An 18838-nucleotide genomic window follows, 5' to 3' on the forward strand; every position below is an offset into this window, starting at 1 on the left:
AGAGAAAAGAGGCCTGTGAAGGTAACTGTGTATCTCACATTTGTAAAAATGAAAATTTTACCATGAAACTCTAAACCTTGTGATTACTACTAAAATGTTTAAAATTAGGAATGGTTTAGGAAACAGTCTTGTGGTTATCGTTTTGAATTTTACCACCTAGAATATATTCTTAATAATAGCTTCTACTGCATATGGTGAATGTTTTATTCAGTGTTTAACTTATACTTGTACTTTAGAATATTTTTGTATAAAATCCACAGATTTATTTTAAAATTTAGAGTGTTTATACTATGATAACATTGTAAATAAATTTCTAAGACAACTTTAGTATAGTCTAAAACTCTTTAGTACAGTTGTCCTGAACTGTTTTTTACTTAATTTGTTAAGTAAAAACTTAATTTGTTAAGTAAAAACTTAACTTGTTAAGCTCTATGATCTGTACAATTCTAGTTGTTAAGACTTTCTTCAAAGAACTAAACAAACTGGATGCAAAAAGTACAGGTATATGTAGTAGTGATGCCATAATAAAGTCATTTTATTTTTTAAGTAAAAGTGTTGTTGATCCTTGTTGGGGGAAAAAAATGTCTAAATTTGGCTTTATTATGTTAGGCATATAGCATGACAAGAAATAAAGTGTCCAGCTATTGTAAAGCAAGGCATCCTTAAGATTTTGTGTGCATTTTTAAAAGAATAAACGTAATCATCCCTACATCTCTGAATGTTTGATTTTAGGCTCCTTTTTTGATTCCTCTGACTCAGCGTTTCTTTAAACTACTGGATCAGCAGGGATTCCACCTATGATCTACTTGCTTCTCATTCTGTGTGCTCCCCTCGGGAGATCCAGTACACCACCTCCCACCCCACGACATTCATCAACCACTTCTAAGTCAGTAGTTCAGATATCTAGTTCCAAGTTCATGTTTCTAACTCCCACTGAACAATCTCCATGAAAGTCCTTCTCAGCATGATAAGAACTGCCTGTATTGTGTTCCCTTCCTCATTTCCCCTGTTCCAGATGTCTCAGAAGAACTGAAGACAACTTTTTCCAATCTTCCTAACTAATCCAGCACCTACATGTGGTCTGACAAAATTGATATTTCAAAACCAGGCACCTAAAAAAGCAGGCAAATACACCCAATGATCAGGTATAGGGGACAAATTTAGAAGTGCTACCAATGACTGTCCTCTCACAGCATGTTCCCTTCCCTGATCCCAGGGCAAGATGTTTCGTTATCTGGGAGATCTCCCCTGCAAATGGCTGCTGTAGTGTTGGCAGCCCCCAGTCCTGACCCCACTGCTGAGTTGAATCTAGAGAGAGCCAGAGATTCAGGTTCCTTTCTCTTAGGTTCATTTAATCCTAAAACCCTCCTGGAGGAACAAAGACCTAATTGTTAGGTCTTTGCTCAACAACGTTTTCTCTAAAAAGACAAATTTTCACTATATGTATCAAAGACTTTTTTTTTAAACTAGACCTCATGATCTGTATGTACAAAGTTAACTCTGATTTCCTGTATATTCTAAATTCAAACATTTTCACAATATTACATCTCAACAAATTTAGCATACACCTATTTCTCTTTTTTCCCAAGCTAACTTAATCACAAGTAGAATTTGAGACTTTTTTTCTATTCTCCCAAACAGTTCTTCTTCTTATATTCTCCTTGAATTAATATGAAGACAGTATACCCCTTGTTTCCCAAGCTAACTTAATCACAAGTAGAATTTGAGACTTTTTTTCTATTCTCCCAAACAGTTCTTCTTCTTATATTCTCCTTGAATTAATATGAAGACAGTATACCCCTTGTTTCCCAAGCTAGAAACTCAGAAGTCATCCTTAAATTCTCTCTTTCTCATCTCTCTAATCCAACAATTCTGTCAGTTTTTTTCCACACTTCTCATGAACTGGTTATCTCCATTGCCAGCTGTCTTAATTCAGACCTCTATCCTTTTTTGCTTCCTGGATTATCTGCACGAGGCTCTTCACTGGTCTTCCTCATCAGCCTTTCCTCTTCATCCCATTTTTCGTGTTCCTGGGCCTAGGGGACCTGAAATTCACAGAGGAGGACTCCCCCTCTGTTTTGGTCTAAAGTTATCTAGGCCTAACTTATCTCACAACAAGGGAGCTCAGCAATGCCCAGCCCAGGACCCTCCCCAGGGACCTTATGTGGGTTGATGTCAGTCCTGAGAAGTCCTAAGAGGGTATCCGGTTCCCTGGCCAAATACCCTCTTAATACAATGTAAAGTCAAGTCAATATTGCTCCAATTGCTAAACAACAAGGAGCCAAAGTCAGATAAAACTGGAATCCAGGAATCAGGAAAACATTGGTGATTTTAACCAATGGAAATGCAGGCGATCACCAGAATCCAGATGGAAGTGAGCTGAAAAGTGAAAGGGAAATTAGGAAATAGAGAACATGAAATCTTGAGAAGTATGTAGAGATGGGCCATAGCTAGAGAGAGAAGGAGGGTTGAAGAAGATTTTTTCCCAAAGGAGAGCAGAAAGAGATTCACAGGTTGGGAAGCTTAGAGGAAAGAAAACACATCAAAAACTAAAAACGATGGACAGAGAGAAGTTGATGCTGGGGAGAGATGGGGAGTCATTAATTGAAGAAAATCTTGGAGAAGATGGGATGAGAGGGGCAGTTCTAAACCCACATAAAGAAGAACTAGGTTTGGATGGGATGGGAGGAAGCATGCATTCCACTCTGAGGGCAAGAGAAAGACCTGTGCGAAAGGGAAGGGGAGAGCAGATAAGTATTTGAAGATGTTTGTCTACACCTGACGGCCCCTATTTTCCTATTGAGTAGAAGGTGATGTTTTCTGCCAAGAAAGACAAGTATCAAATGTGGTTTCAGCTTGAAGAGCATAATAAAAAAATTGAAATATTCTATGTGGGGAATGAGAGAGGAGAATGACCAAGACAAAATAAAAAGATTGCAGAAGAGGCTTACTGGGCCCAGATGAAATTAAAAGCCATATATTAGTAGAGGCAAGCATCAAGAGAATTAATAGATTTCCTCTACCTGCCCTCAGCTACTTCACTAAAATTGAGGGAAAGGAGACTATGAAGAAGAAAGAAGAGACCCCACATCCTCAAAAAATTAAAAATAGAACTACCATGTGATCCAGCAATCCCACTTCTGGGTGTATATCCAAAGGAAATGGAAACAGGATCTTGAAGAGATAACTGCACTCCCATGTTCATTGCAGCATTATTCACAATAGCCAAGATATGGAAACAACCTAAGTATCCATCAATGGATGAATGGATAAAGAAGATGTGATACACACACACACACACACACACGAATATTATTTAACCATGAGAAAGAAAGAAATTCTGCCATTTTCAACAATATGGGTGAATCTGGAGGGCATTATACTAAGTGAAGTAAGTCAGACAAAGAAAGACAAATATGTATGATATCACTCATATGTGGAATCTAAAAGAGCCAAACTCATAGAAGCAGAGAGCAGAATGGTGGTTACCAGGGGTGGGAGTAGGGGAAAAGGGGGGATGTGGTTTAAGGGTACAAACTTCCAGTTATAAGATGAATCAGTTCTGAGGAATATACAGCATGGTGATTATAGTTAACAATACTGTGTAATATACTTAAAAGTTGCTAAGAGAGTAGATATTAAATGTTCTCACCACAAAAAAGAAATGGTAATTATGTGACAAGATGGAAGCTATGGTGGTAATCCTTTTGCAATATACATCAAATCAACACACTGTGCACCTTAAATTTACAAAATGTTATATGTCAATTATATTTCAATATATTTCAATAAAGCTGGAAGTTTTTAAAAATTTTTTTAATTTTAAAAAAGAGGGAAAAAAGGAAGAGACCCCAGGAGTCACAGCTGGCCAGGTGGATGCAACAGAGAAACAAGGGAGGGTATGGTATCCAGGCTGGATGAAGAAGGGAGAAATAAAAGGCCGGGAAAAATGAAGTCAAGGGATTGGAGTCTGGAATGAGGTCAAAGAGAAGTGAAAGAGAAGGAAAAATATAAGGTATGAGGTGTGACTGGACAGTAGAACATCATAGTGAGAGATCTTGATGAAATAGTGTATTATTCCGTGCAGACGTGGTAAGTAGTCTGTTTTGTCATATTAGCATAAAAAATGAGGAAGTATGCATCAGAGTTAACAGTGGGGAAAATATGCCTTCCCTTAGTTCAAATGACTTAAAAATAAAAGACTGCTGAAATGGGTTATTTGCCTAAATGACGTTGACTCATTAAGGTTCTACTCCTATTGTAAATCTAACCATTATTTGACAATTAGTTTTAACGCAAAGTAATCCACATCAATACAGCATACTCTGGTGCCCGAGGAAGGGGGTGGAGATGACTTTTCCAAATACATGACTGCACAGAGCTGTTCGTTTTACTTGTGTAGTTAGCAGGACAGAAGTGTCCAGAATCAGGATGTTTTCGTATTTAATGAACATTGTGTACATTTGGAAGGATTTGCTTTGGGTTTGGCTTTAGTATATAAACCCATCGTTGACAGTCTGAGAGGAATGATGGAACTAAATAAGTTGAGCAAGACCTTGATACTTTGGCAAGAGAGGCTGAACCCGGAGTGGGTGGGAGAGTCCAGCAGAAGACCTGGGCTCTGGTTCATTTTCTGGCATTCACTGTGTGGCTGTGGCTAAGTGATGTCCCTTCTTTGGACCTCAGTTTCCTTATCAGTAAATGAAGATGGCCCCTACCACCTCTAACATTCTATGACTCTCCTTATAGACCCCTTTGGTCAGATAGATTTCCTTGGTGCAATCACTCCATTTCCGACTCGACTATTAGAGGAATGGAAAGGGTTAGAAAGGATTGGAAAAGGTTAGACTTGATCTTTTAGAATAGACTTTAATTTTTGAGCAGTCTTACGTTAAAAAATGAGCAGAAAGTACAGAGAGTTCCCATATACCTCCTTATCTCTCCCCACGTTTCCCTATTATGAGCATCTTGCATTAGTGTGGGACATTTGGTAAAACTGATGATCCAGTATGGATACGTTATTATTAACTAAAGTCCACAGTTTACATTAGGATTCATCTTTATGTTGTATATTCTATGGGTTTTGACAAATGTATAATGATATGTATCTACCATTACAGTATCTTACAGAACAGTTTCACTGCCCTAAAAGTTCTCTGTGCTCCGCCTATTCATGCCTCCCTTCCCACCTCCCCCAACCCTTGGCAACCACTGATCTTTTACTGATACCACAGTTTTGCCTTTTCCAAAATCTAAAGTTGAAATTACAGGGTATGTGGACTTTTCAGATTGTCTTCTTTCACTTAGCAATATGCATTTAAGGTTCCTCCGTATCTTTTCATGGCCTGATAGTGCATTTCTTTTTAGTGCTGAATAATATTTCATTGTCTGGATGTACCACAGTTTATTTATCCATTCACCTATTGAAGGATATCTGGGTTGCTTCCAGGTTTTGGCAATTATGGATAAAGCCACTGTAAATATCTACATATACATTTTTGTGATGGGGACTTCCCTGATGGTCCCGTGGGTAAGACTCCATGCTCCCAATGCAGGGGGCCCGGGTTCGATCCCTGATCAGGGAACTAGGTCCCACGCGCTGGTCGAAACTAAGAGTCCGCATGCCGCAGCTAAGAAGTCTGCATGCTGCAACTAAATATCCCGCATGCTGCAACTAAGATCCCGCGTGCCACAACTAAGACCTGGCACAACCATAAATAAATAAATTAATTAAATATTTTTAAAATTTTAAATAAAATATTAAAATTTAAAAATAAATAAAATATTAAAAAAAATTTGTGAATATGTAAGGTTTTAGCTTGTTTGGATAAATACCAAGGAGCATGATCACTGAATCATATGGTAAGAGTATATTTAGTTTTGCAAGAAGCTGCAAAGTGTCTTCCAAAGTGGCTGTACCATTTTGCATTCTCACCAGCAATGAATGAGAGTTCGTTTTGCTCTCCATCTTCATCAGCATTTGGTGTTGTCAGTGTTCTGGATTTTAAAGGCCATTCTAATAGGCGTGTAGTGGTCTCTTGATTTAATTTGCAATTCCCTAGTGACATGTGACGTATGTTTTCATATGCTTTTTGCCATCTGTGTATCTTCTCTGTCAAAGCGTCTGTTCAGCTCATTTGTACATTTTAAAATTGAGTTGTTTGTGTTTGTAGAGTCTAGACTTGATTTTAAAGCACTCTTTTGCTAATGACATGAGACAATGTCAGGGTTTAAACAAGCAGCCTGCCTGGCCCTGATTGTCTGGTTCCAGAGACACTCACTAGTGGAGTTACAGTTGCATAGTTTATACATATAATAAGTATGGGTGGGGTTTTGGGTTTTTCTTCTTAAACGACAGAAATTTATTGTGTCACAGTTCTGGAGGCCAGAAGTTCAACATCAAGGTATCCATCAGAGTTGGTTCCTTCCAAGGGCCGTACAAGCATAGTTTAAAGACCCCTAATCCAGAAGCTGCTGACAGAGAAAAGTTGTCTGAGGGCCACAGTCCACTGAGAGAAGAGACTTTGAAAAGGTTTCTGACCATTAGGTCCAAAGAACAAACACCACTTTAACCAAGGGATCAAAGTTAACATCACCAGTGATGAGACAGAATGACATGGTCCTCCTGGGCCGGGCATACGGCTTCTGTGGTGCTCTTGCCAGAAAACAAACAAACAACAACAAAACAAAAACAAAAACATAACCGGAATCCTGTTCTTCTCATCTCCCTCAGGAGGAGACATCAGACAAACTGAAACTAAAGGACATTCTACATAGTGACTGGCCAGTGCTCTTCAAACTTGTATCCAGATGGATGGTGAAAGATAAGCAATGACGCAGGAACTGTCCCACATTAAAGAGACTGAGGAGACGTCACATCTCAGTAGTGTATGACCCTGGATTGGATTTGAGAACAGAAAAAGAACATCAGAGGGACAGTTGGTGAAGTGTGATAACGGCTGTAGATGAGTCCACAGTATTACACCAGTGTTAATATGCTGGCTCTGATTCATTGTACTGGAGTTAGATACGACGTTAATATTTAGAAAAGCTGGCTGAAGGGTTACGGAAATTCCTTGTACTACTTTGGCAACATTTTTGAGAGGCTGAATTTATTTCGGTTCAGATGAAAAGTTTTAAAAATCACGGAGAGTCGGAGCGCCGGCCGCAAGGCAGCGCGGGCGGGCACTCGGGCCGGTGAGGGGCCGCGGGTGGGAGGGGTCGGGCGGCGGCTCCGCACTTCCGAGCAGCGCGCGCGCCGGGCCCGCAGCGCCGTCATGCCCCGCGCCGCGCCTCCCGCTCTCCTGCTGCCGCTGCTGGGCCTCGCAGTCGCAGTCGCCGCCGCCGCCGCGGGTAAGCTGGCCCCTTGCCGCGCCCCCTCCTCGGCCTGGGAGCCTGGGCCCGGAGCGACCGCCTTCCCGCCGCTCGGCGGAGACCCTGCACCCCCTCCGCGGCCGAGGGCTGCAACTCGACGGGCATATCACGCTCCCCTGCACGCGCACCCCGCGCGCCCCCGTGCGCCCTGGCGTCTGGTCACCCCCCCTCCTCCGCGTTCGGTGGGTTCCGAGAGAGCACCCCCGGGGAGGGGGTCGCCGGGGACCCGAGAGCGCCCTTCGTCTCCCGCCGTGTCCACATCCTCGGCGCAGACCCCACTCGCGGGCAGGGGTCCCAAACGGCGCTAATTGACAGGAGAGCGGAGGGACTTAGAGCCCCAGGACGAACATAGTTTCAGGGCCATTGGGGGCTGAAAGGGGAAGTGGGGAAGTTGGCTGCGGAGATGTCCCCCGCTCGTGAGCGGCGGGGGCGGGGGGTGGGAGGAAGCTGGCCCTCTTTTGGTCTCGGCGTTGTTTGTCCAATTGGTTGGTGTTCAAGTTGTCGCAACAGGAAAACAGTTCAGCCAAATAACCCTGAATGGAAGTGGGACGAGAACGGGGGAGGCCTGGATTCCACTTCAGTCGTGTGATTTAAAAATCTTTAAGTCCAGTCTGCTGTTGTGCAAGTGACATCTGAAAATTTACTCTTGATGAGCCAGTCATTTCCAAAATGAATCGTGAGGAAAATGGACAATTCTCTTGAATGTTTTGTGTTTTTTTAAACAATTTTCTCTTGCAAACATGTCAAAAATGTTGATGGGGGAAACTCTGGGGAAAGACTACCATCCAAAATCACTATTGATGGAACAATTCCAGGAATTAAGGAGCAAAATAAACAAGAACTAAGTGAGTACTTGCGTGGGTTTGAATGAAATGATTACGCAAGAGTTTGGCTTCCCCCCCCCCACCCCCCGAATTTCACTGCCATTTTATAAATTCCTGCTGGAAGCCTGCTGACAGGCGGGAATATATTAAAGGATCTCAGTATTGGAGGCAGCAGTAGAGTAAGCAGCTCAGAAGTTGCTTTTTTTTTTTTACAAACTCAAAGCTCCTATCCTGACACCTTTTGTCGACCAGCATTTATGACCAGTTATGCCATCTGCTGCCTATGGAGGAGCAGAAACAAGAGTTTCACACTGTTGAGACTGAGCACATTGGTTTTGTCCAAAACAAGGCTGGACTAGAGATTCTGTGAAGCCCTCCTTATGCACGCCCTCCTTATGTTTGCCAGTAACATCTAAACGCCCATTTAAGCCACCCTCTGGGTTGCCGCGCCTTCATATGTCAGGCTAGGTAAAATAAATACTTTTCTTGTCAGATTTTTTTAGAAGTCCGTTTCTAGATTGTGGTGTCTCTCTTCTTAAGAGAAGCTGTTTTGATCAGCAATGGAAGACAGGCTGTTACCCACCTGGGCTCTTGGGCTCCTTAATAGAAATTGATGAGACCAGATGAGGAATCCAGGCGAGGCTTTATTAGGGACTCGTGCTGCAGCGTGAGGGAGCGAGAACAAGTAACAAGTGCCCTTGCTTGCTCCCTGAGCGGGGGCGAGCTGATCCCCTAAGTGGGGTTGAGGGTAGGGGCTGACATGGGTGGCTGGAGAGGTGGCTTAGGTGGGCTGCCCACCCCCTTGGTGGTGCTGTGTGCAGGGATCCTTTGCTCCGGGCAGCTCAGAAGCGGCAGCTGGGTTTTGATCTTTTTGTATCTTGTTGCTCATAATTTGCCCCAACTGTGCATGCGTGCAGTTATTTTTAGTCTCTTATAGTTTCTTTGCATTCTGTTGCTGGAGGAGATGTTTGTCCAGGTGCAAGCACTGCAGCAAAGGGTCCCAGGTCCCAGCCTGTCTCAAAACTATCTTTGGAAAGTTTTGTTCTTTTTCCTTTTATAAGTCCAGTATGATTAAATAGACTTTTCAAGAGCTGAAGAAGTGCCTGTCGAATAAATGATTGCTATTAATTAATCAGCTTCTCTCAGGAGGTTTGAAGGATTAATTTAGAAGGAGCATGAGCTTTGGAGTTAGGTACAGACTCTGTGGCCTTGATCGAATTGCGCAACTCATTGCACTTCAGTAAAATGGAGATAATACCCATAGAGCTGTAGTGAGCCTTCAGTGAGAACTCCATGTCTAGCACCTATTCCAGGCATGGTGAATCTTGGTTTTCCTTTGTTCTCTTCATACGAAATGAAGGGTAATTATTGCAACTAGAAAATTATGTCACGAGTGCCACTTTATGTCTGTTGATGTGAATGGTTACTGAGCACATTCCCATACATGTTGATAACACAAGGCTGAAAAACTGTGTGTTTTATTATCATACTTCACAAATCTATCCAGACAAGATCAGGAATCACATTTGGCTTAGAACTAAGTAAAGAAAGAGCTTTTCAAGGTTCTCATGGAATTTGCTGAATGGCAAGGTCTTAACAGAAGAGCTCCTAGGGTGTTGCATAAAGTATAAATGTAATATTGAAATGGAAATTATTGTTATTGTTCTCTGTTATTTTGGAGTTTATTAGTGTAAATGATCTTGTGTTGTTCTTAGATATTATCTTGAAGAATCACAATGAACAGAAAATACCTGAGTAAGGTTCCATGGCATCCCTTTTAAAAAGTTCTTCTGTAACGGCACTTTTTGTACATAGTACATGATCGGTATGTTTCCTGGGTCAGTGGTTTCCTGTGGGCAGCGTGAATAAAAGTGAACACAAGCGTGTTAGAGGAAACCCCATTCTATGGTCACTGTGTCGTTACTAACTTTGAGTTGCCATAGCCTACAATACTCTGCCTCCTTCCCTGACACCACCTCTTACCGCCCTTCCTGCTATTCACTGTTTATCCACACTGACCTCTGGGGAACTCAGCCACCTCCTGGCTCTTCTGCCCAGACCCCCCTCCCCTTCCCCAGTCCTTGGCATGGCTGCCCCCTCCCATATCGTTCAGACCTCTGTTCATATGCCACCTTCTCTATCACATCCCCATGTTTTCTCTTCTTCAGAGCACTGAATTCTCTCGGAATCAATCTCGTTTTTTCACTGTCTTCTTGCTTTTCGCTCCCCTTACCAAGGGAGCTCCATAAGAGCAGAAACTTTACTATCTTGTGGATTTTTTGTTTTGTTTTGTTTTGAAAAGTGTCTCTGTACTTTATTCTAATTTATAATAAAAGGACAAAAAATTTAGATGAATGATTTAAGAAGTAGGGGGCGATAATGGGATTGCAATTTCCTTCAAATTATTTTTACTTCTGCCCATGAACTCATCTCATAATTGAACTCAAATCATTAAATCACCTTAATCTATTGATGTGACTTTTTCTGGCCCTTGTGAATGGCACAGTGATGTTTCAGGGGAAATTATTTCAGATTGTAAATTTTGAAATTTTAGTAAGTGTTTGTCTTCCAATGAAAAAGTGAAATAGTAATTAGGTATTTCAGGACTTCTTTCATTGTTGAGAAGCTTTTAGAAATGTGCTCACGTGTTGAAAATTAGTTTTGCAACGGGGTTGCTGTCCACAGTTTTTTATTATACGTATCAAGTATTTAAGATTATTTTAGATTTTGAGGACAAATCTTGAGATTGCATCTATAATAAAATGGACCAATGTTGCCTAGTAAGAAAGGTGGAGAGAAACACTGGCACCCTCATTCTATGAATAAAAGTCATGACAGCTTTTCTGAGAAGGGACGTGAAGGGAGAAGATGGGGATGGACATCTTGGAAGCTAGGTTGGGTAGCGTGGAGAGGGGACGGAGTGTCAGAGTGGCTGAATTTCCTTACAGTTCAGGGATATGTTGCAGCCCAGGCCCTCCGGATTGTCAGGGGCCTGGAACACCATGTCCTCCCCCATACTTAATAAAGGTAATAACCAGCGTCTCTTTCTTCCTCTTCCTCTGCCCTTGTGGAAGGTAAGTGACTGACTCATGTCTAATGGGAGAGGGGCAAAGGTCTTATTATTGACAAGGAAAAAAAAGTACAGTCTTGCCTCCTTTGTTAACAGTCAGAACAAGTCTGTCCCAAGGATCACTTCCTCTTATTCTGTGCCTGGTTCTTTAAAAAAACTAATTTACAAGGGAACAGAGAGTTCCATTAGAGCTGACTGGTAATGCAAAACATTCTTGTGGCTCTGCCATTTTAGTCTTTTAGCACATGATAATTTTAAGCGGAGGATCTATTTGGAAACTTCTGGAGTTAAGTACAAGCTTTTAAAATTTTCACCAGGCTCCTAAATTTCTGTACATATTAAACCGATAGAATTATAAAATTATACAATCCATGAAGAATCATTTAGGTGCGTTATTAATAACAACCTATCTTTCAGCAGCTGTGAAGAAGCAAGAGTAACAGAAAAGCACTTTGGAGAGAGCATTGTGGGCAGGATTTTTTTTTTTTTTTTGACCCAAGGATATTTCTTGAAATATATTTTCTAGAAAACATTACAGAACCCGTAATTGAAAACTTATGGCAGTATTTTGGGGAGACAGGTTTTTCATTGTAACAGGATTATAGCCAAGATACTTAGCATTGAAAAAGACTTAGTTTAGCCTTTCTGCTCACGAAGTGCATGAACCTCAGTAGGTTCCCTCACAAGAGGTATCAGCCTCTGTTGGAACACTCTTCTTCCAAAGTAAAAATATGTCTTGAGTAGTGCTTAAAGCTTGTTTCTGGGGCACACACTCTGACTGGTAGCATGAGAAGAAGGGTTCAGTGCTACATTAACTGGAGTTAATTGCTAATGCTGAAATGAGCCTAAGGAAAAGACAGTTGAAAGTTGTAAGGATATGAAGTTAACAGTTTGTTTTCTGCTTTTCTGCCTATAGCTTTCTGTTTTTATTTTTGGGTTTTGGGGCTTTTTCTTGTCTTATCACATATTGCTTATTGAATTATTCAACAAGGGTCTTCGTCAGTTATCATTATCATCACACTCACTCCCATCTCAGAGGCCTGTGTGACCTAGATAAGCACTTGGCTCTTTTCTTTCAGCTCCTTCAGAACTCTTTTTGTATATGTCACGTTTAGAATGACGTCTTCCTTGGACACCTTTCTACAACTTCAACCCCAGCCCCCACCCTACAGTCAGGACCTGGCATCTCTTATCTGTGGTTGCTAGCCTCCAAGATGGCCCCAAAGATTCTTGCCCCCTGGTATTCATACTCTTCACTGAATAGGGCTGACCTGTATCCTGTATAACCAACAGGACACTGTGGAAATAATGGAGAGTGGCTCCCAAGGCTGGATTGTAAAAGACGTTGCACTTCTACCTTGTTCTCATTTGAATCACTTACTCTTAGGGAAGCCACCTGCCATGTCATAAGGACCCTTGAGCAGCCCTGTAGAGAAGTCCACATGGTGAGGAACTGAGGCCTCCTACCCACCGCCAGCTCCTACTCACTTGGTGGCTGATCCTCCAGCCCCAGTTCACTTTTCAGATAGATGCAGCCCTGACTGAAACTTTATGAGAGATGCCAAGCCAAAATCACCCAGCTAAGCAGCTGCTTCTGAATTCCTGATGCAGAGAAATTGTGTGAGATAATAAAGGTTTTTATTGTTTTAAGTTGCTAATTTGTTACATAGCAATAGATTGCTAATGTGCTATCTAAATAAAATACCATCTAACATATTATTTTACCTATTTATCTTGCCTTTATGTATCTTCCTCAACTAGAATGTAAGCTCCAGAATGGCAGGATTTTTGTTCCTTTTTGTTCACCGTGGAATCCCCAGCACCTAAAACAATTTTCTCACAACAACTCCCTGAGATAGGTACTGTTATCATCCCCATTTTACAAATAGGGAAATTGGAGCACAGTTAAGTAACATACCCGAGGTCATGTAGTCAGAGCCAGACTTTTCTCCATAGCTTAATGTGCTTAATCAGAACCCTGCACTGTCCCATTTCTCTGCAGGCTATCTGTGTTCTGTACAAAACTCTATCATAGTTATTATTGGGGGTACAAGTTAGGTTTAAGATATGATCTCTGTTGTCATGCAGTTAACAGTCCAATTGGGAAAACAGGATAAGTATCAGATAACTACCATACAGAAGAGCAGGATTTATCAGTGCACATGAATGTGTGTTGGTCATCAAAGGATAACACAGCCCCTTTTCCAAGAATGGCTTCCTACGGTTCTTATGCATAGGGCCATGGTTTGTTCCATATTATGCTCCCCATCCGAGCCATAACTAATCAAAATAAGGATAATTTCCTATATCGAAGGCTGACTACTCTAAGCTAGGTAGGGGTACCTAGTGGGTATCTGGTATATAAGAACCCTAGGAGGCCTATTTGCTGGGATAGTATCCTCAGATTTCTTATTACCCCATGTATCCTTGCAAAGCATCTCTATTATTTGGGGTAACCTGAACAAGTCTTTAGTCTTTATAACCAGAAAAGGCCTCTCACATGTTGTATAGTGCAAAGTCCTGTAGAAGTTCAGAGGGATCAGAGGTTATGGGAAGGTGAGGGTTGGACACTTCATGGAGAATTGACACATGAGCTGCTACTGAAAAAAAAGAATATACTTTATAGATGGTTTGGAGATCAGAGTTCATTGTAATTCTAAAGCCTAAGAGCTACAAGTGTACAAAGAAATAAATTTCACTTCACTTGGTGTTGATTATATTTTTGTATACTTAATAGACATGCTTTATTCCATTTAAACAGTATTTCAAAAATTATTTTTTTATATTCTTGAGTTATTTATTGTCAGTACAAAATCCTATGTATAGTTTTGACTAGAAATGCTACAAGAGAGCATTTCTTAACCCGTGGTTCAAGACTTCCAGTGTTTCACTTTATAAAGGTGTTTCAGGTGTCCTTAAACGTGGTAATAGAGTCTGTTTCCATTTCCATTTTTTTAAATTCCATAAGGCTAAAGAAAAAGCAACAAAGAGAACCAAAAGAAAATAGGAGAAGAAAAACAAGTCCAAGTTTGCAATTCAGAGTGTGTGCCCTTGTGACTTTCAATTTGAGTTTCATTCTGGAAATGATTGCTTTTTTTTTCTCTATCACGTCTTAATACATAAAACATCTGGTGGGAGGAGTGTGAGGAGGGAGAGACCTGCTTAGTTCACCCATTCAACAAATATTTGACTCCTTACTAGGTGCCTGTCACTGTGCTTTTTATGGTGTTCCCTCTGCCTGGGATTTCTTTTTCTTTTTCCTTTTCCACATGGTAAACTCATTTGTCCTGCGAATTGCAGCTCAAATATTGTCTCCTTTTTGAAATGGTTCCTTACTCTACAAGTTATTACTTTTTTAGCTATAGTCTTATAGCATTTAACCTCTCACACCTTTGTTATTTATATGTGTCTGACTCTCTTATCAGACTGAGCACTTCAAGTGTAGGACCCATTCCCCTTAAATCCTTTTACCCTTACCCCTTAGCACTGCCCGTTGTATCTGACACGTGGGAGTTGCTCAGCAAACGATTGTTGGATGGATGATGGTAGCACTTATCGATAACTTGCTTAAAAGTGTGAAAGAGGGAATTCTGCTTCTGGCTATAGTGGAGTGGGATACTAACGCTCCCACTAAGAACAACTAGAAAATCTAAATAAAATTCCATAATAATGGTTTTTGCAGGCATCAGAGAGCTGCTAAGGCAGCTTGTTGATGCGAGCCCAATATTCTGTGCACTACTTTTCCCTTTAGGAGAGTTGCCCAAATTTTAAGCAGCTAAAAGCAGAGCAGAGTTTTTGGTATTCTCATGGTGTTAAGGAGACAAAAATTTGAGTTTTTACTTGCCAAAGAGGAGGGACTTTAGCTAATATCCAGGCTTTCAGTTGGAATCCATGGATATTGGGCCTCACAAAGGCTGTAACATCCCCCTCAGGTGGACTCCACCCTTGATTGTATTAAGATAACCTTCAATACTCCAGATGCCTACCAGAATCCTTTCTAGGGGAGAATGACATCCTCTAGAGCCTCTGCAATTTTTTAAATTTTAAATATTAAATACCAGATACTGTGCAATTTTTCCTGCACAGTATCTGGTATTTGATATCAAAAAAAAAAAAAACCCAAAAACTACCAGGCATAATAAGAAACAGGCCAAAGAGGGGAAAATAAAAACAGACCAACAGGTGACCCAGAAATTAGAGTTTTCAAAAATGGACTTTAAAATAATCGTAATAGGGACTGCCCCGGTGGCGCAGTGGTTAAAACTACACGCTCCCAATGCAGGAGGCCGGGATTCGATCCCTGGTCAGGGAACTAGATCCCACACGCATGCTGCAACTAAGAGTTCGCATGCTGCAACTAAGGAGCCAGCGAGCTGCAACTAAGGAGCCCATGAGCCACAACTAAGGAGCCCATGTGCCACAACTAAGGAGCCCGCCTGTGCAATCAAATAAATAATAAAATAAAAATTAAAGAAATAAAAAATAAAATAATCGTAATAAGTTCAAGAATGTTTATAAGATTGAGAATTTCACCAGAGACTCAGAATCCATAAAAATACAAACAAGCTGAAATTCTATAACTGAAAAATAGCTGACATTATGAACTCAGTAGATGGGTTTAATAGCAGATTTGTTAAAACTGAAGAGTAGATTAGTAAACCAGAAAGAACAAGATTATGATATGGAGAGCCAAAAGTATTAAAAATAGAAAAGAGCGAAGTGAACATATTGGACATGGTGAGAAATCTAACATATATGTATTTTGAGTCCCAGAAAGGGAGGAGAAAGAAAATGGAGGAGAAGCAGTATTTGAAGTGATGATGGCCAAGAACTTTCCAAAAGTGAACAGTGAAAATAAACCCACAGATTCAATAATTGCATTACATTATTACCAGGATTAAAAAAAAAATACTAGGCATACCACTGTCAAACTACTAAAAACCAAAAACAAAGAAAATCTTGAAAGCAGCCATCAAAGAGTAACAATCAGACTAATACCTGATTTCTCAATAGGAATGATGGAAGCCAAAACAGTAAAATTATATACATCTTCAATGAAAGATAAGCTGCCATTCTAGAATTTTGTATTTGCAAAAATATCCTTCAAACAGGAAGGCAGTATAAAGACATTTACAGAAAATCAAGAATTGAGGGAATTTGTAGTAGACCTACCATTAAAGGGGTTTATTCAGGCAAACAGAAAATTATTACAATTAGTAATACAGAAATGTAAGAAGGAATGAAAAGCAACAGAGAAGGTACATATGTGTTTAAAACTAAATGAACATTGACTATGCAAAATAGTAATACAACAATAACACAAAGGAAGAGAAGTTAAATTACTGTAAGATCCTAGCGTTGTCTAGGAAATGGTAAAAGTACTAATTTATTTTAGGTACTAATAAATCAAGGTTGCATGCTGTAATTTTCAGGGTACCCACTATAGAAATAAAATTAAAGAATGTGTAATTAATAAGCTAAAAGAAAAATGGAATATAAAATTGTTTAATAATCCAAAAAGAAGACAACAAAGGGAAAAAAAAGAACATAAAACAGGTAGGACAAATAGAAAATGAATAGTAAGATGGTAGATATAAACTCAAATACATCACTATCTACGTTAAATATTAATGAAAATACTCAAAAGACAAAGATTATCAAACTGGGTTTTTTTTTTTTTAAACCTACTTGTTTAAAAGGATTATAACCACTTTGGAAGAGTGTTTGGCAGTATCTGCCAAAGCTGGACACATGTACACTCTATGGCCCAGCCATCTACTTCTAGAAATATACCCGCAAGAAAGCATGCATATGTGCACCAAATCATGTGCAGAGGATATTTATAGCATTACATATTGTCATGGCCACGAACTAGAAACTACCCAAACATTCATCAACAGAATGAATAAATTCATACAATACTATATAGCAATGAGAAAGAACCTACAGCTACATGCTACAACATAAATAAATCTCATAAAAGTAATGTTTATCAAAAGGAGCCAGACACAAAAGAGTACATACTGTATGTGTTCATTACTATAGAGTTCAAAAACAGACAGAACTAATCTGTGGTGTTAGAAGTTAGGCGTGATTACCTTTGGAAGTGAGTGGACCAAACGGGTTTGGTTAATGGTCTGTTTCTTCATCTCACCGATGATTACATGGGTATGTTCATTCTATGCAGATTCACTAAGATGGGTATGTATGATTTGCACATTGTATATTGTATTTCAGTAAAAAGTTTAATTTTTAAAAAGTATAGTCTCTCGGTATCTGCAGGGGACTGGTACCAGGACCCTCTGTGGATATCAAAATCCGAGGATGCTCAAGTACCTTATATAAAGTGGTGTAGTACAGTCTGTCCTCTGTATCCGAGGGTTCCACATCCGCAGATACCGAGGGCCAACTGTACCAGTAACGGTGTTAAAATTGGCAGCAAGGTCAATCCAGTTCTATTCCAGGGTATAAGAAACAGCATGCTTCTAGAAGGAAAAGATGAATACACTGCAAAGGGAGTGTTTGAGGATGCTGAAGGGTTGATAAATTAAGCCATTTAAGGATGAAGAGGAGATAGGATTCATTCATTCATTTAGCAAAATATTTTGGTCCCTATTATAGTCCAAGGAGCTATCTGAGGTGTTGGGGATTCAAAAATAAGGCCCAGCCCCTATTTTCAGAGAGGTCACTGTCTCTAGAGAAGCGTGCCGAGGATGGTAGAGTTAATAAAAACTACAATATTTTGAGCACCTTCCTTGTACTAGGCACCGTGCTGTGCAGTTTTGTTGCTTCTTAATGTTCACAACAACAATCCAATGAGGTTGTTATCCCTTTTTGCCTGAGGAAACACAGGAAATAAGTTGTCCAAGGTCTCACCACCAAGATACAAATACAGGTCTGTCTGACTTCAAAGCTGTGTTCCTTCTGCTACTTTACATGGCCATTGGATGGTGGTTTCGAAGAGAAGGAACTATGTGATGAAATTACAAGCGGAAGTTAAAATACATTACAGTGATGGTGTCTTAGAGAAAGTGGTGTAGATAAATGGCCTGAATCTCAAAGGATGAGCAGTGAGTAATGTTTGATGGTCTGGAAGTGGAAACGGAGGAATAAAAGTCTTTTCTTCTGAGTAAGGGCCAGACTTTCAGAGAAGGCAGCAGAGGTGTACGGAGAAACCGAGATGGCTGAGTACTGCTTCTCAGGAAGAGGATCTAAGGGTCTGCTCCACATACAGACTTTCAACCAAGCACCTTGTTTTCAGGCCCTTCCTGAGCCTTCTTCCTATAAAATGCCTTTCCAATTCCTGAACTTTTCTAGATTTCCTTGCTTTTTTAAAATTTAATTTTACTTTATTTTTTTTTTAATCTTTATTGGAGTATAGTTGATTTACAATGTTGTTAGTTTGTTAGTTATGTTAGTTTCAGGTGTACAGCAAAGTGAATCAGTTATACATATACATATATCCACTCTTTTTTTGATTCTTTTCCCGTATAGGCCATTACAGGGTATTGAGTAGAGTTCCCTGTGTTATACAGTAGGTCCTTATTAGTTATCTGTTTTATATATAGTA

The 18838-nt window shown here is 40.2% G+C and overlaps 1 protein-coding gene across 3 annotated transcripts in view; it reads left to right on the top strand.

Moving 5' to 3' along the window:
* LOC137765354 (CD302 antigen) overlaps positions 1-18838 on the top strand; it is a 131792-nt gene that overhangs the window by 95981 nt on the left and 16973 nt on the right. The window contains exon 1 of one of the 3 annotated variants that reach the window (XM_068545047.1): positions 7258-7353. The exons of the other annotated variants lie outside the window; for them this stretch is intronic. Coding sequence (XP_068401148.1) covers positions 7278-7353 — 76 coding nt within the window. The 5' untranslated portion in view covers positions 7258-7277. Of the gene's footprint in view, positions 1-7257; positions 7354-18838 lie in introns of those variants that run through there. 3 annotated transcript variants of the gene reach the window in all.

Source organism: Eschrichtius robustus, chromosome 5 (assembly GCF_028021215.1).
Source record: "Eschrichtius robustus isolate mEscRob2 chromosome 5, mEscRob2.pri, whole genome shotgun sequence".
Classification (NCBI taxonomy): domain Eukaryota; kingdom Metazoa; phylum Chordata; class Mammalia; order Artiodactyla; family Eschrichtiidae; genus Eschrichtius; species Eschrichtius robustus.